At 36.6% G+C, this 23,639-nt stretch overlaps 1 protein-coding gene across 3 annotated transcripts in view; it reads left to right on the forward strand.

The window, feature by feature from the left end:
• Window positions 1-23,639, forward strand: part of CACNA1D (calcium voltage-gated channel subunit alpha1 D) — a 274,845-nt gene that overhangs the window by 179,420 nt on the left and 71,786 nt on the right. For 2 of the 3 annotated variants that reach the window (XM_081321938.1, XM_081321939.1), the window contains exons 22-32: window positions 754-860; window positions 2,265-2,352; window positions 3,238-3,345; window positions 3,472-3,524; window positions 4,830-4,976; window positions 5,432-5,633; window positions 5,978-6,136; window positions 8,286-8,396; window positions 13,212-13,295; window positions 21,608-21,736; window positions 23,117-23,182. In XM_081321938.1, the coding sequence (XP_081178064.1) occupies window positions 754-860; window positions 2,265-2,352; window positions 3,238-3,345; window positions 3,472-3,524; window positions 4,830-4,976; window positions 5,432-5,633; window positions 5,978-6,136; window positions 8,286-8,396; window positions 13,212-13,295; window positions 21,608-21,736; window positions 23,117-23,182 (1,254 nt within the window). Of the gene's footprint in view, window positions 1-753; window positions 861-2,264; window positions 2,353-3,237; window positions 3,346-3,471; window positions 3,525-4,829; window positions 4,977-5,431; window positions 5,634-5,977; window positions 6,137-8,285; window positions 8,397-12,779; window positions 12,864-13,211; window positions 13,296-21,607; window positions 21,737-23,116; window positions 23,183-23,639 lie in introns of all 3 variants that reach the window. The other variant, XM_081321940.1, reaches the window with a different exon arrangement.

A 23,639-nucleotide genomic window follows, 5' to 3' on the forward strand; every position in this document is an offset into this window, starting at 1 on the left:
AGAAGGAAAACATATCTCTCTGTGATGGATTTTTCTCTTTTTTTAAAAAAAAAAGGAAAGATCATAAAAGAACTTAAATTTTCAGAGGAGGAACATGTTATCTTTCATTTACTTTCATTACTTTTTGTGAAATAGATTTACATAGAGCTAAAATAGTATATTATTATGTTCTTGCAAAGCACTGTTATGCTTTGCAAGAACATATATCACTATGTATAACAGTGTTTTTTCTATATTTTAGTAACCCTCTTCTAAGAAAGCTGTGCTATGTAAAAACCTAAAACTAAAATGTCTATGGAGATTCTCGGTCATCCAGGTCATGGTTGTCCCAAAGGTGCTTTTTCAAGAGGCAACTGGACTTTCTTTGTTTTTCCTTGAAGATGTTTCGCTTCTCATCCAAGAAGCTTCTTCAGTAAGAAGCGAAACATCTTCAAAGAAAAACAAGAAAGTCCAGCTGCCTTTTGAAAAAGCACCTTTGGACTAAAACTAAATGTTTGGCAAGTACATTATGTAAGCATGAAAGCTATGGATAGCAAACCATGATTGTTTTTGAGATGTTGGTATTTTATTTTATTTAGTAATTGATTGATGTTTGAAAATGCTGTGGTGTAGCATTAGATCAGATTTTTAATCTTAACAGAGAGAGCCCCTTTTTCTTTACATTCTGAATGATATAGAAAGCAACATTCATCCTCTGCAGACATCTTGTAAACAACCTATAAATGATTCAAACTGGGACTATTATGTTTTCAGCTGACTGTGTTTGGAGCCTTCCTTCATAAAGGGTCTTTCTGCCGGAATTATTTTAACTTGCTAGACTTGTTGGTAGTAGGGGTTTCCCTTGTGTCATTTGGCATTCAGTAAGTATTGCTCGTTTTGTCTTTTACTGTGTTTGTTTATGATTTGAATAGAAATAGTACTATTTCCCCATTATACGGAAATGGTCATATCTTGTGGGCTTGGCATCCTATACCAAACTTGATGACTAACAAATTGCAATCCCTTTCCCTTGAGAAAGAGTCATAGGTATTTTGCAATACCTAGAGTTCTGTTTCAATAACTTACAAATTCTTACAATCTATGTGAGTCCAGATTTTCTGAGAAACGTTTTAGCCTATCTTTCTATAAACAAACCTACATCTTCAACTTCATGCATGTATTCATCACTTTCATTAAGTCCTGTTACATCGTTTCCCTAATCTTAGTATCACAAGCATAAAACATGTTTTTCTTTAATATTGGTAAGATAATATAACCTTTATTGTCATTTTTTTTACTGTGGGCACATTGGCCCACATTAAAAATGAAAATTAGTTGCTTGCTCTCAAAGTGTACACATACATAACACACATTTAAACATGCTATATACAACATATGTATAAACCTACATCCTTACATATAAATAACCTATAAATATTAATCACTGTCCATTTTGAATACATAATGGAAGAGGAAGCTTTAGAGTTCACAAGATTAATACTCTGTTGTTTATTAGTTCATGCTCTTTACTTATTTCCCCATTTGATATTTCAAATTTCAAAATTGTGTTTTAGGCTGATTAAATCACTGTTATATAGGTTTTCCATTTTGATCACATTTATTCAACTGCACTGGATATTGCCTATATTATATTTCAAAATGTTTTGTCATTTAGGGATTAGATTTATCATTAACATTTTAATTATACTTTTATTGTGAAACTCCTTGGAGAAACAAATAAGGAGTGATCACAGTTCTGAAAAAGAGGATTAATACAGGTAGTTCTCAGCTTACAACAATTTGTTTAGTGACCGTTCAAAATTACAACACTGAAAAAAGTGACTTATGACTATTTTTCATAATTGCGATGGTTACAGCATCCCTATGTGGCCACATGATCAAAATGCAGAGGGTTTTGGTTTTTTTACGTCTAGAGGGAAAAGCGAATTGTGTAGCTATTAAAAACCTGGATGGACAAGTTGTTTGCGGCCATACAGTATACCTTATTTTATTCTTTTTGTTTACTAGTACACTATTAAACTCATTAAACAAGTTTTAGAAGGATTAAGGAATGGCTTGCTGAAGCGTTCCAAAAAATTCTTTTGCATCAGAGAGATGTAGAACAATAAGAAAAAAACCCCAAACCCAACAGTGTTTATTTTTTTACTGGAAACAAATTTCAGAATTAATGGCCTGCTGCATGCATAAGTATTATGTAACTTTATAATATTAATTGAGTAGCATTAAGTTATGTCAAGCTAATGTTTGTTTTACTTTTCATCTAGATCAAGTGCTATATCAGTTGTGAAGATTCTAAGAGTTTTAAGAGTCTTAAGACCATTAAGGGCTATTAACAGAGCAAAAGGACTTAAGGTTTTTATCTGAATTTTCTTTGAAAAGTGTATATTCTGTTTATAAACAAAATCATAATAATAGTTTAATATGTCAATTGCTTCGATAGAGGTTACCTTAAAAAAATGCCTTGGGGACTTTTAGCTCAAATAAATCCAGCATTCTGTCTGTATCATTTTGAGATTCATATTTCTCAATGGTTTGAATGATGCCTTTCTCTTTTCCAAACTTTTAACCAAGAGGCTTTGTGATGTATTCCTGTGTTTTGTCTTTTGTCTGGATTTCTTTGTTTCTCAATTCCAATGGTGCTTTGTTGTATACCCATCACCTCATCCTATTCCTTGATCTTTAATCTTGATCTTAGCTTATCTAAAATAAATGTTAATTTTGACACTACCTAGGAATGAAAGCCTTTCTTTCATATACTCTAGCAATGAAAGTTTGAGGTCCCAATCATATTTCTTGGGAACTAGCATCATTGAGCTGTAGTTCAATAGAACTTGATTTAGACATATTTGATATTTCATGATTAGCTTCTTTATATGCTATTTATGACTGCCTAATGGTGAGAATGAATTTATGGAATATTGTGTCCCTATTCTGAGTATAGAAATAATAAGGTAAAATTTAAAATGTGAAATTAAATCTTTTATTGATAACTTAAAAATGAAATGCTAATTTATTAAGTATAGTGATTAAATACCAAGTGAGAATTGAACTGTTTCTTTCTTTCTTTCTTTCTTTCTTTCTTTCTTTCTTTCTTTCTTTCTTTCTTTCTTTCTTTCTTTCTTTCTTTCTTTCTTTCTTTCTCTCTCTCTCTCTCTCTCTCTCTCTTTCTCTCTCTCTCTCTCTCTTTCTCTCTCTCTCTCTCTCTCTCTCTCTCTTTTTTTTTTTTTTCCTCTACAGCATGTTGTTCAATGTGTTTTTGTTGCCATTCGAACTATCGGTAATATCATGATCGTTACAACTCTACTCCAGTTCATGTTTGCATGTATTGGGGTCCAGCTGTTTAAGGTAAGAACAAGGAAAAAATATCCAGAGCATAGTGAAATCTCTTTGTGAGGCTTGTTTGAGTTCTATAGAGATTTTTGAAATAGGAATGGTGCTCTAGATTCAATTGGTTTGCTTTTTTATGCACAGGGAAAATTCTACCGATGCACAGATGAAGCAAAGCAAAATCCTGTGGACTGTCGGTAAGAACATTTTCCTATCTGCATTTTTTAGATAACAAAGAAATGGGAAGCTTTGGGGTCTCCAATTGTTGCTGAGAAGCAATATAGTTCCTACGGTATCAGACTTTTGATGAAATATAGAGCTTCAAGTACCTAGTAGACCCCAGAGGTAATTGGATATCTTCAATGGAACTACATCTATGTGAAGGAAACCATGTGGTGCGATATCCCAAGATTCTATCTTGGGCCCAGTTCTCTTCAACATCTTCATAAGTGATGTAGATGAGGGGCTAGAAGGGCAACTCATCAAGTTTGCAGATAAGCTGGAGGGAATTGGTAACGCTTTGAAAGATAGACTCAAGATTCAAAAGGATCTTGACAGACTTCAGCATTGGGTCTTATCCAACAAGATCCAGTTCAGTGATGAGAAAAGTAAGGTCCTGCATTTAGGTAGAAAAAAGCCAAATATGTAGATACAGAATAGGTGGTTCCTGGCTCAACAGTAGTAACTGTGAGAGCTAAGTGTCCTAGTGGACCACCACTTGAGGATGAACCAGCAGTGTGTTGCGACTATCAAAACAGCCAAAGCAGTCCTGGGCTTCATCAACAGAGGGATGGAGGTAAGATCACAGGAAGTGATAATACTGCTTTATACCCCTTTCGTGAGTCCACACGTGTACTACAATATACAGCTCTGTTCACCATGATACAAAAAAGATCTTGGAAAGTGTGCAGAGAAGAGCAACAAAGATGGAAAGGGTCTGGAGGCTAAATTAGATTATGAACAATTGAACGATCTCAGTATGACTCTAGCCTATCAAAGAAAAGGATTAGGATGGACATGATAATAGCCTTCAGGGGCTATCACAATAAAGAGGGTATTGACTTATTCTCCAAAGCATCAGAAGACAGGACAAGAAGTACTGGGTGGAAGTACTGGGTGGAGATCCAATCTAGAAGTAAGGAGAAATTTTCTTACAGGGAGAACAATTAATCAATGGAACAGCTTACCTCTCAGAATTGTAGGTGCTCCATCACTCCCTTCCAGCCCTATAATTCTAGGTTCTACTTCAGACACTTGTTTATAAAATCAGGGGAGCTGTCCATGAGTGTTCTTGGAATAAAGCTGGGCTATAAATACAATAGAAATACCACCAAAAATGGAATAATTTCAGGGGACTATAAGATTCCCCATTTCTGTTATTAATTACAATTACTAAAACATGCAAAGGATTATCATAGGTGCACTTTAAGAAATATGGAAAATTTAAAATAATTGTCAATTGCCCTAGTAACTGTTTGTTTGTTTTTCAACCATTTCAATAGGGGAATATTTATTGTTTATAAAGATGGAGATATGGACATTCCAATGGTGAGAGAGAGACAATGGCAGAACAGTGACTTCAACTTTGATAATGTCCTTACTGCTATGATGGCTCTTTTTACCGTTTCTACTTTTGAGGGCTGGCCTGCGTAAGTGTATCATTTACAAAAGAGTATTTTATTTTGTTTTGACTGGCCTTTTCAGAGGTTATTTGGGGGAAGACTGTGACTGTGACTCTTAGAAATACTATTGCCTCGATGTAATGAACATGTACCATTTTATAGATACAATATGTTACAGAGCTGTACCATTAACGGAGCAGGGGATATGAACATCTTCTACATTTTAAACAGACTGTAAATATGATAAAAATATTTACTAGTCCTTCTCATTTCCATTGTTACCAGGATGATAGCTCACCTTTGAAATTAATACTCAACATGCTTTGAATCGTATAAGGGGACCTTTAGTGATAGGCATCTTGGCCTCTTGTTCCATGAAAGGATCTTCCTTCCAAAATGTACTTTTGAATATTGAAACCAGAATTAGAAATTGCTGTTTTCATAATGTTAGAATTTGTTGTTCATTTGTCTTTAATATGCAGGCTTCTTTATAAAGCTATAGATTCAAATGGAGAGAATGTAGGACCGATCTACAATTACAGAGTGGAAATCTCTATTTTTTTCATCATCTACATCATCATTATTGCTTTCTTCATGATGAACATATTTGTTGGCTTTGTCATTGTCACATTCCAAGAACAGGGAGAACAAGAATACAAAAACTGTGAACTTGACAAAAATCAGGTAATAAAACAGCACCTTTTAAAATATTATAATCTAATATCTTCAGAAGCCTAATTTTTCCTTGCTTGCCATTACTAAGCAAATTTTGAGCTACAGATCCAAAAGCCAGTTTTAAGCACAGGATTTATCAATTACATTGTGATCACAATCTAGTTCTAGGTGACTTTTCCACTATGTTTGGAATGGATTTTTCCTTTTGGTTCTGTTATGGGATGTAATTGTTGATATAATGGAGCTGTCCACTAATGGATTTGTTTCTGAAATAAAAATTTGAATCACAGACAGATAGTTCTGGACAAGATTGCAGTTCCTGTTTATGATGTTGATATTTCTACTATTTTCAGCGTCAGTGTGTAGAATATGCTTTGAAAGCCCGGCCGCTGCGTCGATACATTCCAAAAAATCCTTATCAGTACAAATTCTGGTATATGGTGAACTCTACTGTCTTTGAATATATCATGTTTGTCCTCATCATGCTCAACACCCTTTGCTTGGCTATGCAGGTAGGAATGAAACAAGGTGCCACTTTACCTAAGAAATTTGTTATGGCCATTTTGTTTAGGAATGCTGTTTAGGAATGCTGGAAGATGGTACAGAGAAAAGGAGCAAAAAGTACCCTCGCGTGCAACAGTGGATTTCATTTGTGGTTTTGGAATTATTGTTCTTTTTACTAAAATCTTAAGAAAATTATTTTTAGTTCCAGTTTTATTATTTACAAGAATATGTTAAGTCATATATCAAAAGCACAGTGTCTGCTTTATGGACTGTGGAATAAAGAGTGGTGGACGCCATTTATTTGTATCAGCTTCAACTTGTTTCACAGCAAATTGTAAAAGAGAGGAGACACCAATGCTTTTGGCCACATTTATAATTGTTATCAAATTCTCCAGACCTTCCTATAATTATTCAGAAAATCTGTTCCATAAGGGATTTTTTTTAAAAAAAATAAAAAATTCTAAATTTCCTTATGTAACAGCAATGGCATATATTTAATCCTTTATTTGAAGGAGACATTTAGTGTGTTTCTTCCCTTCAACCAATCCTTGAACAACTGTCACAGTGAGATATATGGATTCATAGTTCGTACTAAGCCATCACATTTGCTCTGAGGTTAAAATGTTCTGTGAACCTATCCATCGGTGAACAAGGGGAATGAGCACTGAAATGAACATCACAGTCAATACCCCAAACCCATACTTTTGCATACAGGTAGTCCTCGACTGACAACAGTTCATTTAGTGACTGCTCAATGTTACAAAAGCACTGAAAAGGTGACCTATGGTCGTTTCCACACTTATGGTCATTGCAGCATCCCCATGGTCACATGATCAAAATTCAGACACTTGGCAACTGACTCAGGACAGTTACGGTGTCCTAGGGTCCTGTGATCCCTTTTTGCAACCTTCTGACCAGCAGGGAAGCCAGATTTACTTAACAAACATGTTACTAACTTAACAACTGCACTGATTCACTGAAGCAGCTGGCAAGAAAGGTCATAAAATGGGGCAAAAGTTATTTAACAACTGTCTCACTTGGCAATAGAAATTTTGGACACAATTATGATGGTAAGTCAAAGACTACCTGTACTTGTCTGCAATCTTATCGCACAAGTATGAAAAGGTTAGGATTAGGATTGGGGTTAGGGCTAGCCATTCTGGCTTATTCCACAAGCCAAAATGAAAAGAAATTGCATTTTAGCACAATGTATCAATCCAGCCAATTTTCACCTTCCAGGTTAATTGTGGTCAAAGCTAGTCAGTTCATTTTTACTGGTTTTACCTGAATTTACATTCTATGCCAAGTCATGATTTTATTCATTTTGTTTTAGTTTGGTGCTTTTTTTTGCAAATGTAATCATTATGATTTTTAAACAATTAAGATGTAAATCCAGGCATTGTGGTTTCTTTAACAACATGATTTGGTTAAAAGAAATCATGATTTAATGTTAAGCTAGCTTTTGAGAATTGTTTACAAATCTTGCTTAAGAGCAAACTTAATTGGATTATCATATTTAATATCAGTAGTGATTGATCTTTTTAAGGAGCTGGAGTAAAGAACAATTGGATTTAAGAAAAAGGATATTTTTAAGATAAAGATAAGGGTGACTTAATAAAAGTTGATAAATAATTGACTTAATAAATTATTTCCTAATATTGGGAGAAATAATATCTTATAGGGAACAATAATTTACTTCGATGTCATTATGTTATTTCACAGTAAATTTAGAAAGAGACAACAAATAAATGCTATTTGTAGCTGGGTAATAAGTGATTGTCAAATGTTTGTTTAATTATTTATATTTAATCCCACTTTTATTATTTTTATAAATAACTCAAGATGGCAAACATAGTTAATACACTTTCCTTCTCCTATTTTCCCTACAACAGCCCTGTGAGGTGAATTGGGCTGAGAAAGAATGGTCCAAAGTCGCAGAGCTGGTTTTTGTGCCTAAGGAGGGACTAGAACTCAGCATCTCCTTGTTTTGTAGCCTTTATGCTGCACTTTCCTAACTTCTCCATGTGACATATTAACAACATATGATTTCATACTAATCTTTTTAGTACAAGAGATGCAGTAGAGTGTTAGAAATGTGTTGTTTATTTTGATTGCCCGAAAAAATATTAATATTTTTCTCATTTGTTTTATTCATAGCACTATGGACAGTCTAAACTTTTTAATGATGCAATGGATATTCTGAATATGGTGTTTACTGCAGTGTTTACTGTTGAAATGGTTCTGAAACTCATTGCATTTAAACCGAAGGTAAGAGATTATGTATGATTTAATTAGCATTTCTTTTTTAGTTGCTTCTTTTTAATTTACGAGTATTTTTTCTTTAGATCAGCACACATAAGTAGGTAAATGTAAAGTTTTTCATGGTTAATATAGTATCTTCAGCAAATCTTCAAATCAGTATCTTCAAATCTGATAACAGTGTTAATGCAACTGCAGAAAATAAAATGAAGAAACATTATTTTTTTAAAAAAAATGTATTGCTGGTAATATATAAATAAGAAATATATTAAAGTTATAAATCCACTATTTTTTTTTCATAGTTCTGAACATATATTACACTCCCAAACATATTGAATGTCAGTGTCAAGGCATGTTTAACCATTGTAATAGTATAACACAAAACAGGCAGTGTCTTTATGCCACAAATATTTCACAGATTTTTTTATGTATAATTTGGGCAAAAAGAACAGGCATATGTTTGTAGGTGGGCACTGACACATTTGGAAGCAGTGTAGCTTATGGACAGTTTGCAAATAAGCAAATCGACTCCAGCAATTAAATATGACTTTTTTTTTCAAATTCAGTAGTGTAACAAAGTTTAACAATTCCCAGTTGTTATTCAAAAATAACAATTTGGATGCAAGCTACTATCAGATTTTTATTTTGGTTATGGATCCAATCTAATCCCAGGCTTTGTAGATGCATAATAGTTTCTGCCATTCATCATGTAATCAATTGTACTTTGAACTAGGAGTGAAACCATGCCATGTCTCATAACTGATGGCAATCTAGTCCTCCAATATCCACATGCTGAATGGAGATGAACCTCCATTAGAAGATAGGCTCTTCCATATAAGGCCACCTACGGAATCAGAATGTCTGCTGAGCCAAGAGTCTCCACTTTGCCAATAGCTGCTTGAACTTAGGAATTCTTTTCCAAATGAGCATGCTCAGTTCACACTTGTCATCGGGGGTTTAGCCCTGCAACTTATCACTGAGGGAGTAGGGGGACGACATCATACTTTAGGCCACAAGCCATTCCTCTACTTGTTTTCCAGTTTATAAAAATTGTATACCATAAATTATTTGCAAAGTTCATGAGGTTGTGAAAACCAAGCATTCTGTAACCAAATGTGGAATTATTTTCCCTTGCCATTGTGTATCAGATTTGTGTGCCAAAAAAGAAAAGAGACCTAGTAAGTAATTCCATCTTCGGTTATTGCAGTGATGAAGGTTATGGGATGTGTGATGCAAGTTTAATTGCTGTGACTTGTCCATATATTGCATTTTTCCCTTTTCCAGAATTGTCTCAATTTCTTTTACTTGTGTTCTTATTTGTATTTGCTTGCTTTGCCCCTACACATTGCTGAAAACAATATTGAGCATGGGAAAGGTGTGCCTTAAGTGATTAATATGTGACATGCAGTTTAAAGTTCCAGTAATCTTATAGTGACTCAGTAAGACCATTCAAACTCTTTCCAGTTAAGGATTGGCAAACATTTTGGAGTGCCCATGCTTTGCCTGACGTGCTTCTCAGCCCCCTCTATTGTGAATGCAGTCTTCTCATGATCCAACTTGGTTTGCTTTTGTCTGGCTTTTCTCCTGAATTGTGCTGATCAAGTAATATATTTTGTTTCAGTCATGAAGTTCGAAGCACATGTTACTGAGACAACAAAGACTGAACATATTTCTTAATTGGAAATATCAGTTCTGCTGGCTTGTTTTTTTTATTTATTTCCTATTTTGAGGATTTAAAGAGGCACTAATTGCATGTTGCAATTGGGAAGAGAAAAGAACCTTATTTTTTAAAAAGAGTCATATAAGCTGATTTGGAAAATTCAACAGTGGCCACAGGATTGGAAAAGGTCAGTTTACATTCCAATTCCAAAGAAAGGCACTGCCAAAGAATGTTCAAACTATCACACCATTGCACTCATTTCACATGCTAGTAAAGTTATGCTTAAAATTCTACAAGCTAGACTCCAGCAGTATGTGGATCGAGAACTACCAGAAGTACAGGCAGGATTTTGAAGAGGCAGAGGAACTAGAGATCAAATTGCCAACATACGCTGGAACATGGAGAAAGCTAGGGAGTTCCAGAAAAACATATACTTCCTGCTTGATTGACTATGCTAAAGCCTTTGATTGTGTGGATCACAACAAACTGTGGCAAGTTCTTAAAGAGATGGGAGTACCAGATCATCTTATTTGTCTCTTGAGAAACCTATATGCGGGTCAAGAAGCAACAGTGAGAACAGGACACGGAACCACAGATTGGTTCAAAATTGGGAAAGGAGTCCGGCAAGGCTGTGTACTGTCGCCCTGCCTATTTAATTTATATGCAGAGCACATCATGAGAAAGGCAGGGCTAGATGAATCAAAAGCTGGAATTAAGATTGCCAGGAGAACCTAAGATATGCAGATGATACCACTCTAATGGCAGAAAGTGAAGAAGAACTAAAGAGCCTCTTGTTGCGGGTGAAGAAGGAGAGTCCAAAAGTTGAGATGAAACTTAACATTAAGAAAACCAAGATCATGGCATCCAGCCCTCTCAATTCCTGGCAAATAGAAGGGAAAGAAATGGAGGTAGTGACAGATTTTATTTTCCTGGGCTCCAAGATCACTGCAGATGGGGACTGTAGCCAAGAAATTAAAAGACACTTGCTCCTGGGGAGGAAAGCAATGGCAAATCTAGACAGCACACTAAAAAGCAGAGACATCACCCTGCCAACAAAAGTGCATATAGTCAAGGCTATGGTCTTCCCAGTTGCAATGTATGGCAGTGAAAGTTGGACCATAAGAAAGGCTGAGCGCCAAAGAATTGAGGCCTTTGAACTATGGTGCTGGAGAAGACTCCTGTGAGTTCCTTGGACTGCAAGACAATCAAACCGGTCAGTCCTAGAGGAGATCAACCCTGACTGCTCTTTAGAAGGCCAGATCCTGAAGTCGAAACTCAAATACTTTGGCGACCTAATGAGAAGGAAGGACTCACTGGAGAAGAGCCTAATGCTGGGAAAGATTGAGGGCAATAGAAGAAGGGGACAACAGAGAATAAGGTGGCTGGATGGAGTCAGTGAAGCAGTAGGCGTGAGCTTAAATGGACTCCAGAAGATGGTAGAGGAAAGGAAGGCCTGGAGGAACATTGTCCATGGGGTCGTGATGGGTCGGACACGACTTTGCAGCTAACAACAACAAAAGCTGATTTAAACTGCCACTGGATCTATGTGTTGCACATTAGTTTCACACTCATCCTTATAATTTCTTATATTGTATGCCAAATGGACTTTGTTCAGTTTTTAATTCAGCTTGGACATTACTAATCATACATAATATCGGAAGGAACATAGTTTAGTGCTAGAATACTTGCTTTCATGCAGAAGATCTGTGGTTTAATCATTAGCCCTTCTGAGTTAGATCTGGAGAATTTTCCATTTTCAAAACAATTGGTTAGACTATGTATCAGTTCATATCACATAACTGACTCAAACCGTTTCTACCCAAAGTGAGTCATATTTGTAGGAAACTAAGCTACTACAAAACTGTCTTTGAAACTGTTAGCAAACTATCCCAGCACCGTTTTTGGTTAAAACTATCTCTTTCTAACCCCGTGCTTGAGCATAGTTGTTCTCACAGCACACTAACCATTAACCCTACCAATAATGGGTTAAGCATGCCATGTAAACACAGCCAAAGTTTTTTTAAAAAATACACTATTGTGGAAAATGGTCTGGCACTGTGTAAGCCATTTTTTTGTGTTTCTATCTACATGGTGAGATTTGGGGTGATTCTCCTTAAAACATAACACTTATTTATGTTTGGTGATGCAACATATTACTTTGCGGAAGTAAACTACATAGAAGCATGAAATTATATTTAGATTTTAATAGTCTCCTCTGAATTGTCCCGTCCACCAGGATTTTACACAGGCAGCCATTCTTTCAGCATGTTATATGAGAGATGCATTTGGGCAGTGAAAGGTGAATTGTGAGGGAGGCTATCAGGTGTCCCAACAGCTTAAACGTGAGGTGGCAAACTGGTACTCTCGGGCAGCATCAGGGTTTGTGGTAGTTCTCATCCATAACAGTAACTACTTTAGAAGTTGATGTTAATTTGGAGTGAAGTCTCATTGGAGCACTGTGGAGGATATTCTTTTCTTATACTGCCAGTACCCTGTGTCCATATTTACAACATAAACCATCTGCTGCAGAACTCTGCTGACATATGGCAGTGGTATCATGTCACATATAAGCCTTTCCTTCAGTAGGCAATATTGTTTATTCTCTTCTCATGAGGCCACAGAATTTTTGTTTGATGTATTTTCTGTTTATGAAAAAGTTAAACAGAAGTATGCAAATATTCTGACATTTCATATGTAATTACAAACATTTGCACCCTGCCTGCTCTGTTCAGGGCTATTTTAGTGATGCCTGGAACTCGTTTGACTCCCTCGTCGTTCTTGGCAGCATAGTAGACATCGTTCTCAGTGAAGCCGATGTGAGTATTTCCCGGCAAATACCCGCAGTCCCACTGTGCTATTTCTCTCTCTCTCTCTTTTTTTCTTTCCCCTTCCCTCCCCTCCCCCCCCCCCGGCGCTCTTTCTTTATCTCTGTTTTCCCTTCCCCCCTTTTATTATGTTATTTGGACAAGTCACAGAACTTTGGATATGTTCTTAACTCCAAATGCAGGACAGACATAATTCATAGTTTGCTTCCCGTTTTCTCAGATTTGAGATGGAAAGATGCAGTACTGGGTACATTGTGTTTCTGTGTTATAACACTGTCCTTTTCTTCTCTTTCTTTTCTGTTTCTGTTTTCTCGTGCTACTGAATGCTTGTCCTAACAGCACTATTTCACTGATGCATGGAACACTTTTGATGCCTTAATTGTTGTTGGTAGCGTCGTTGATATTGCTATAACCGAAGTTAATGTAAGTAACCCTGTTCTCCCCATACAAAGTAATGGCATTTAGCACCCGGGTAAAAAAAGAGTAGCTGGAAGAGTCATACATCCTTTCCCCTCCTATTAAGAGATGGATTTTTATGCATTGTGTGGAAATTGGAGTTCCATCTTTCCTACAGTAATACCTGAAGATTATGCCCCAAAATTAAAAGAGGAATCATAAATTCTAGTCACACATTCCTATGACAAAGACTTCTAATGGAAATTGAGATATCACATTCAAAAGGCCATATGGTCACACCTGCACAACATAAGTTTTTTCAGGCACAATGAGTGACCTCTTTGATGGGTCATACGTTGTATAAACCTGGTTCAGTTTAAATTGCTCTCCACGAGGGTGGAACAAAGCCAAGAAAATTAGGTTGTACTGCAAACAATTTTTTTTGATAAAGTATACTGTATATTAATCAAATTTTAATAATCATATTTTATAAATGGCTTTACAAATTCAGTGAAGACATTTTATAACTAGAATTATAAATGTTATTGTGAAGTATTAAGAATTAGGAATATTAATGATAATTTAAATTCAGTCATATGGCTAATAGAATAGGAATAGGGATCGCTACAGGATCTGTTGCTTTTGTCAAAATAAAATGAGCAATGTACTATTCTGACACAAACTCCATTCTTTTTGAACATCTGTGCAATGTCACAGTGCCTGTACAAAAGGGATGGAACTTGTGGTGCAAAAGCACAAACCTGCTTCGGCCATTTCCCTTCACTTCTACCCCTTCCCCTTTGACCTTTCCTGCAGTCACCTCTGGGCTAGATTTGGCTTTGTGGGTTATAAAAAGTGCAGTCCTGATTTAGTTTAAATGGCTTTCTGTGGGGACACTTCTGTCGCTTTGAGAGATTTGGCTACAACTTTAGTGCAATTGTGGTTTTTAAGTCCTGGGTGGACATCACTGCCAACTTCCCCTTCTGCTCATTGAAAAGGAAATGGATAGAGGGGTACATCTGTCCTGCACATCTTGTTGGTGAGAAATGTTTAGCTTGCTGCTTCTTTAAAGTGCTCTGATGGTGATAAAGGCAAAGATATGACACACAGGGATAGATAAAAAAGAAACTTTTAATCTGCCAGATATACACACCTGTATTTCCATCAGTGTGGCTCCCCCAAACAGCGAATAAAAACACCAGCCTTGGACTTAGAATACTTCTTTTTTCTCTGACTTTTTTTGGGGGGGAGGGGCAAGACTTGGATTTTTGCAAGAATGTTGTTTCTGTGTTCAAGAGGTACATAGAGAATACTTCAACAGCATTGCTTATGTCAACGTCACAACTAAATCTGAGAAACAGATACATAATATTTGAATATTTCACTATCAATCCAGAATAAAAAAATTCTTTGCTACAGGAAACCCTACTATTAGAATGTAAAGCTCAGCTGTAAGCTTTTCAGTCTGAATGTTTTTGTTATAAATTATATCTAATTATTTATAATCTTACAATGCATTTTTCCACTGGGTGTACTCAGTAAGCTCCAAATCATTTATATGTTATATGTATATATGCATACACAATCACACACTCCTTTCTTAACTACTCTGTTGTAATACTATTTTCATCTTATCTTAAAATATAATTGTGAATTGAGAAATTCACAATATTAAGTTTGTGTACCAGCAATGGTCTTAGTATAGATACATTTTTGGATAAGCTATTTAGTTTCACTTTGCTTCATCCATAATCCAATAGTGCCTGAAATTTCCTTTAGCGATTCCTAAAGCTTCACAGCACTCAACTATATCTGGATTTGGAGTGCCATGCTAATATGGCATTTGATTTGAACAAATAAACTAGTTGATTTGTTGAACAAGAGTGATGTTTGAGTTCTCTTTGTCTTCTACTTGCTTCTGGACACAAGATTGGGCATTTGTTTCTGAACTCAGTGTTGTACATGTCTACATTTCACAGTGTGTGGATAAAATTTATGTATTATATTTTTCATCATTATGTTTTTTCCAAAGAACTCAGAGTTGTGGGAATAGCCTTTATTTCATTATTTTATCCTCGTACTGTAAAGAGAGATGTGACTGAAATATTGTGAGGGGCTCAAATTAATCCAGTATTAAATTCAAAATACCTAAAGTTTGTATCCTACTTTTAAAAGAGATACTCAGACAAGAGATTCAGATTTTGGCTACAGAACTGATGAGATATACTGAAGAGTTATTGCGATTATCTATTTGGCGTGCAGACAATTGATAAATCCTTCAAATATTTTCAGTTGCCCTTAAGAAATATGCTTACATTTTTTTAATTAAAAAAGCAGTGTCTGTACAAAAGCTGGCATACAAAGAGGTTCTTATTTTTATCTTATTATAGCTTCTCCAGAATATACTTACCTGGTTATGACCTTGAAGGAAATAGGCAAGAACCATTCTATAAACAAAGAGGGCTGAAACTTTCTTTAAGTTCTGGGAAGCAAGGTAGTATTCAGAAGAATTAAGGAGCTTCTTTCCTGATTTCATTGGAACATAAGAGGGAGAAAAAGTACAGGAAGCCCTCGTTCACTGACTGCTTTATTTAGCAATTGTTCAAAGTCACATTGATAAAAAATAGCTTAGTAACCAATCCTCACATTTACAGCATGAGCATTGCAGCATCCCATAACTATGTGATTGCCACTAGGGCTCTTTGCACCTGGCTTATGACAAAAGAGTTACTAGAGAAGGAGGAAGTCTCTGTCATGTGCTTTATGACCATGAACCACCATGGTCTTAAGCCAGTCACAGGTACATGAGTTTCCACTTAGTAACAGTGGCAGTCAAGTGACCATAGTTTCTGGTCTAATTGTGGTCACTAAGCAAGGTGGTTTTGTATCTTTGATCTATTAAGGACAAATGTCTCATGTTTAATTTGGGGCAACTGCTTTGATTTAATTTATCAAGCAAGAATGAGCTTCTGTTAACTGGCTATAAGGAGTAAGGAAATGACTTCGTCAGAGATATGCGAAAAGGATTACCTTGGCAGAAAGGACTGAAGCATTTTTTAAGTCCACAACAGCCAGATAAGATTCAGAAGCATCAGGCTGGCAAGATTCTATGATTATCTCACTAAAAGTACTTTTAGCCTTCTTGTGGAGTTGATTTCCTGCTCTAGTCTACCTAATGGCCCTGACACTAGTTTTCATGTTTGTTTTATTTTTAAGAATTTTTAAAAGCAAGATAATTAAAAAGTCTATTAAAATCACTAGCATTTTTTTAAAATACTGTCTGTTAAAAGCTGTACAATTACTTTATTTAGTTATGTTTTGATGAAAAATATATATCACCATTACAGATTCTACCTCTACATAACTAAATGATTCATTCTCGATTATTCAATACAGGCTTACGATTGTGAGTTTTTTGTGAAATTTATGTTCTGAAGTTGAAAAGTATAATGAACAATTAGAAAATATATTTTACACTGTTTCTCTTTTATTCTTGGGACAGCCAAATACCTGTGGTTGTGCCAGATTTCTGAAATTAGTATTAGCAATTAGTTAGCCTTCTCAGTTGGGAAAAAGAAATAAAGTGTTTTGGAAAATTCACTATGGACATATTTATCTTTATAAGAACTTATGGTAATGTTAACATGTCAAGCTGAGAAATAGTTTGGATAGCTACTGTAGAGTATTTTAAGAGCATGTTCATTATTTGTTTAAACTGTTTGATTCAACAGAACTTTAAAATTAAGGTGATATGGAAGAAAGAGGAGGTTCATATTTATTCAATGGTATTTACTTTGAATGATGGATTACCAACCCTTCATAAAGCATGGAGGGATGTTTGCTGTGAGATATGATTCTTGTCAAGTAAGAACAAAAGGAAAGCTCCTCATTGCCAATAAAACCAGACTTTTTTTCTTCTGTTACTTACTGCAGCAAGTAACCACAGTCCGAAATTATGCATATCATGTGATCAGGATCAAGAATCAAATGAGATCTTGTTGTATCTCATTTCTCTTTCTTCCTTAGTCACATTTGGGTGATGGTACTTCAGGGTGCATAGACCTGTTTTCTATATGGCAGCCCTTTGATTACTTGAAGACAATTATTGTGTCCAGATGAAATGCTTATCTTACCATCCTTGATTTCTTTCCTTTGGACATGTTCCACTTTACATGTGTCCTTCCTAAAATGTAATGATCAAAACTTTATTCAACATGCAGTCCAAACAATGTGGAACATCAAGGAACAATTACATCTTTTAAAAGCTTTAAATTTGTTTCCAATGTTGTCTTCTACACTGAGCACATGACAAGCTCACATGGGTCACAATTACAGGAAGGTAGATTTCATCTGAAATTTAGGAGTAGCAGTAACAACTTAAACCAGACATGTCAAACACAAGGCCCGGGGGCCAGATCTGGCCCGCGAAGTGGTTTCATGCGGCCCGCAAAGCCATCTTGGAAACAGTGAGGGAACGGCCCCCACTGCCTTGGCCCTGGCCCAGAGACCTTCCTTCTGCCAGAGACCCTCAGATCTGTCCCACTCCTGCCCAGGCCCCCATAGGCACCATTGACGCGAACGATGTAGAGCTGACCATGCACACTCAGTAGGCCATACGCACTCTAGCCATGCCCACCTAGTAGGCCACACCCACCCAGGCCCCACCCACCTGGCCCCCTGAGGGCAACCGCAATGCTGACGCGGCCCTCAATGAAATTGAGTTCGACACCCCTGACTTAAACAGTGGAAGTGTGCTATTTCTCTGCTTAGGGCTTTTAAATATATCAGGTATATTTTATGAGAGTTCAGTACTATATTTCTGTAGCTTTAACAATTCTGTGCAACCTTTCAAAATTATTTTGTGATTATGTATTTAATTTATATCCCAACTTTCTACCCCGAGTGCGTTCAGGCAGAGCAAGATGGCAGAACATCTTGTCCCTTTTAAAACATGCATTGCATTCACAATTCACAGAAAAAAGCAGAGTGTTTGGTTGCATGCTTGGAACTGCCTTCTTGATATTTTTCATATGTGCCTTCACTCCCTATTCCAAAGATGTCTATAAGCTCAGAGAAATAAATAATATACTCAGAAAAACTACAAAAATTTAAATTCAACCTAATATGAAACTGAAAACAGAAGCTACAAATAGATACATGCAATCAAAAGTAAAATAAAACACGACTGGAAAAGTGTGTGTGTGTGTGTCTGTGTGTGTGTGTGTGTGTGTGTGTTTACTGTTGGTGTCTGCACTGTGCTCATGGAGCATGTCACCGGTCTGTTTGTTGAGGTCGGCCGTATTTCTTTGAGTTGTCGCACTTCCTTTTTTGGGGATGTAGTTGTCTCTGAGTGTCTGTTGTCAAAAGTGGATTGCTGATAGTTCCATGTGTTGTAGCCATAGCTCTAGTCATTACCCATGTTCTTATACCAGAGGTTCTAAATAGTTGCTGCTCTTCTTGCCTGTGTTCTAAAATGCAGGGTGGTTGTGTGTTTGTGCAATCTTGATTTTGATACAATGAGGCGCTCTGTGAATGCTTGCGCTGTTTGCCTTCATATCGCGCATGTCGTTCCTCTTCCCAGTTCCTTAGTGCCTGGTATGCAGGGGGGAGGTCTATGTGCCGGTTGATAGAGGAGTGGTTTGAAAATCAAGCTTCCTTAAACAAGCGGCCACCTTTAATGTTGTCACTGGCAATTGCCTCGGTCCCTGTTAGATTAAAGACGTGGTTGTGTGTAGCCATGTGTGCCCACACCTGTGAATGTTGTTCTTGTCTTCTAATAGCGAGCTTATGTTCGTGCACCCTAGTCCTGTCGTTTTGCTGTCTCCCCAATGTAATTGCAATGACGTGCGCGATATGCATAGCTGACTCAGGAATTCTGGGAGTTGAAGTCCATGAGTCATAAAAGAGCCGAGGTTGCCTACCCCTGGCCTATACTGTTCTTGAAAAAAATGTTCTTGTAGGATAATATAGGTTAACCTTCTCCAACTTCATACCCTACAGTATTACCTGGATTGCAACATGCACAATTCCCAGATTAAATTTGAGGATTTGCAGTTCCATCATATCTAGAGGGCACAAAGGCAGGAAATAGATTGTAAAACAGGGACTTATCTGAAGTTGCTAAGCATTCAGATCTCTGTACTATGAAAAAAATCAGAATAATGCTGAAAGCATAACTTTTTATAAATCATGAATTATCATCCATCTAAATTCAAGTGTGCCATCAGAGTTACCAATACACTGTTGTTTTGTTCAGACAGAATGGCAAGTATTTATCTTAGAATAGACCATACTCATTACTTATAAGTTCACCATTCTATGGAATGTCCACCGCCAGCGAATAACTCAACAGCCCTTTGTCAAATTCTGTTCTGTTATGAATCATTATGTTAACCAAAACAACAGTATTAGAGTTCAAATATCAAATTCAAAACAAGTTTCAAATACTTCTAAGTTTTATAGTAAAAAGGGCAATAATTTCTATAGAGAGACACCATTCTTTTCTGTTTCACTTTCTCTGTTCCTCTCTTTACAACTTCTCACCTTAAAAAATTGTGATAGTGTTACTTCTATGCCATCAGCTCCCAGCTCAGTTATGATAGCTACCCACAAATTGAAGACTAGTGGATCAATAGAGCAGGGCTTTTCAACCTTTTCACCCATTGTACCACTTTTAGGATATGGCAATATCCGAGTACCACCAGTCACCTAGCAAGGTGTCAAAAACTTGATGACCAAAAAAAGAGGAAAAAAGTGTAGTCCTCGATTTACAACAGTTCGCTTAGTGACTGCTCAGTTACAATGGCACTGAAAAAAGTGCCCCCCCCCAAGCCACAGCTGAGCAAGACCCCTGCCTGGCCACCCGGTGGTGCTCTTCCTCCTGTCCGAGGTTTTCATTGTTGTGAGCATTTCTGTTGAGCATTTCTGTTGAGGATTGGCAGCGGGGGTGGGGGTGGGGTGTTTGGTTTTTATTCCCCCCCAATCTGCTGGGTGGTTGCAACAGGTTTTGGCCACTTTACATGACCCTGGGACACTGTGACCGTCATAAATATGAATCAGTTGCCAAGCATCTGAATGTAAATCACAAGACCCTGGAGATGCTGCAACATTCCAGCTGATTGGCGCTTCTTCTGGGCTCAAAAGCGCCAGGATCAGCGCCAAGCTCCAGCTGGAGCTCGGCACTGATCCTGGCACTTCTGCTGAGCCCTGACAGCCCTGCAGCTCCAGCTGTCTCTCGCTCAGGCTTGTGCGGTGCTGCCACTGGTTTAGCTCATTCCCCTCCCCCATTACCACTTTTCTAGGATGGTCGCATACCACCGGCCAGGTGCCAATGTACCACAGGTACCCGTACCAGTGGTTGAAAAGCCCTGCAATAGAGCTTTTCCCTACCTGATGGTTTCCAGATGCATTGGGACTCTGCAAATTACATGAATATGGTAAGAAATTTGGGGGCTGTGATCCCAACAGATATGGAAGACATCATTTGGGGGAAGGATGATTTAGAGCAGGGGTGTCAAACTGCTGGCCCATGGGGCGGACGCGTCACGTGGAAGCCATGCCCACCCCATGGTCAGCAATGGCAAAACTGTCCCGATACATTGCGTGACATCACGTGACGTCGCAAGTTTGACATGTCTGATTTTAGAGGGAAGCCCATCATGATAATCAACCATGGTCAGATCATTCAATGATAACAAAGTGTATCTTACTATAGTGGAACATAGCATTTTGCATAGTTCTGTCAGTAATGAAGGCACAGGTCCAAAGGATTTTTTTTCTTAATCAGCATCATATTATGAAACTTTAATTTGAATTCTTTTCCCCCATCTTCACAGTATCGTCAAGTAGAATTATTTTTCAGCATCTTTACTTTGATTTTAATACATAATGTTCTTAATTTTTTAAAGCCAAAGCCAACTGAAACTGTCACAACTGATGAATCTGGGGTAAGATAGCAAACTAACCCCAGTGATTGTACCTCTACTTCAAGCTTATTCTTTTTATTATTCTTTCCTCCACTGGTTTATCTGTATTTGTCCTAGAAAAATGTATGCAGTGATTTGATTTTGTTGTCAGTGTACCTATCAAACCTTACTACAGGCATATTCAACATGATCCTATTAACTATGTAGAAAGCATGGAAATGCATGTGATGAGTGAAGCATTTCTACGGATTTTGTGTACCAGCATGTAATTTTTTTCCTGTCACATCATGCTTATAAAGTTGAAAAAGACCCAGAGACATATATTCCAACCTTTCACCTTTGCATTTGTTATTGTTTTTCTCTTTCCTGTATTCTGGCTTTTACATGATTTGATTTCTGTATAATACCCTATAGAACAGTGAAGACAGCGCTAGAATCTCCATCACATTTTTCCGTCTGTTCCGAGTGATGAGATTAGTGAAGCTCCTCAGCAGGGGAGAAGGAATCCGAACTTTATTGTGGACATTTATTAAGTCATTTCAGGTAGGCGTAACATTTAAAATAATTGCTTTTTTTTAGTTAAAATGCAATGTATTAGGTATTGCATGGTGATCCAGAGTGAAATACAATATAAATAAGGGTGATGTGTATTATCAAGAGGTTCAATATCTCTGTGTATCACTGTTGTTCATATATACTTCTCTGTGTGTTTGTCTTTGTGTGTGCATGTGCATGAATATGCATATATATGCATATATATGCATGTACATCTGGATTTGCATCATATTGACTGGAATATATAATAATTACATTATTTTTTGTTTATTTTTAGTTATTTTTCACATTTCTGTACTGCCCAGCTCCCTCAAAGAGGGACTGGTGGTATACAATAAAATGCTAAAAGATAAAACAGTATATATAAAAGCTAAAACATTTTAAAAAGTGTTAAAAGGAGACAAGAGATTAAATTTAGTTAAAAGGCCAAAGGAGGCCTTTCAGGGAACTAACCAGGCCCGTGGCTACATATTCCCCTGGGCAAACCATGGCAGAGCCATGTCTTAACTCCTTTTTGGAAGGCCAGGAAAGTGGGGTCCAGCCTCATCTCTGGAGAATAATAGGTGGGCAATAGCTCTGTTCCTAGAACCCACCAATCAGAATTCTTTAAATGATGGGGTCTGTAACATACCATCCCTGCCTGATCAGGTGGGATGGGCTGATGTGATGGGATGAAGATGGCTCCATGGGTATCTTGGCCCCATATCATGTAGAGCTTTAAAGGTCACAACTAACCAACAAGGTTCTGATAAGGGGTTTGATTATATCTAATTAAATCTGAATGATATAATAATCTACATAGCATTTAAATTGTGCCTGCAGTTCTGATTAAACATTTTTACAATTAAACATTTTTACAAGAATTTAGTGAGGCATATTTTCTGTGTGCCTATGGTTACAGACTGAGAATAATAACCTAATTTGTAACTGTTGCTGTTATTCCAACCATGCTAATTCTTCATTCAGACTTCCTGCCATCGTGTTTCTTAATTGTTCAATAAGATGGAAATTACTAATTAAAATTATTAGTAATTTTGGAATACTAGTTTCCAAAGAATTTATTAATCATAAAGTGTAATCCTATCTACATTATTTTAAAATAAGATTTAAAATAAAATAAGACTCAGCTTTATGTTGAGTCACCACCCCGAAATAGCAGGCAACACTGAAGTCAGCAAATTAGCGTAATTTAGTACAACATACCTTCATGTGTTGATAGCATTTTAAATAACTGTAGAGCTTTCCCTGCCAGTCCTTGTATATTTATTTTCGATGAGTAGAAATTAAAAAGAGAAAAATGTATAGTCCATGTGTAATAGCTTCAAAAATAGATGCAAGTTATTATTTTCAAACTTGTTTTCATTTTAGGCTCTACCATATGTTGCCCTGCTGATAGCTATGTTGTTTTTCATCTATGCGGTTATTGGAATGCAGGTAATAAAAATAAATTATTTTTTTCCTGATGAGGAAGTATATGATGAAAGCCAGTTATTAAACATGTAGAAGAATAAACTCTGCTAAAATATAAGGGATAGGAAATTGACAATCTCTTGCCTATCTGAGATAAGATAAGATAAGATAAGATAAGATAAGATAAGATAAGATAAGATAAGATAAGATAAGATGATAAGAAAAGAAAAGAAAAGAAAAGAAAAGAAAAGAAAAGAAAAGAAAAAAAGAAAAGAAAAGAAAAGAAGATAAGATAAGATAAAATAAAATAAGATGATAAGATAACCTTTATTGTCATTTTTTTTACTGTGGGCACAACAACACACATCAAAAATGAAATTTAGTTACCTGCTCTCAAAGTGGAACACATACACGACACACACCTAAACATACTATATACAACATACGTATAGACCCACACCCCTACATATACATAACAAAT

Source organism: Vipera berus (assembly GCF_964194415.1).
Source record: "Vipera berus genome assembly, chromosome: 2".
NCBI lineage: Eukaryota > Metazoa > Chordata > Lepidosauria > Squamata > Viperidae > Vipera > Vipera berus.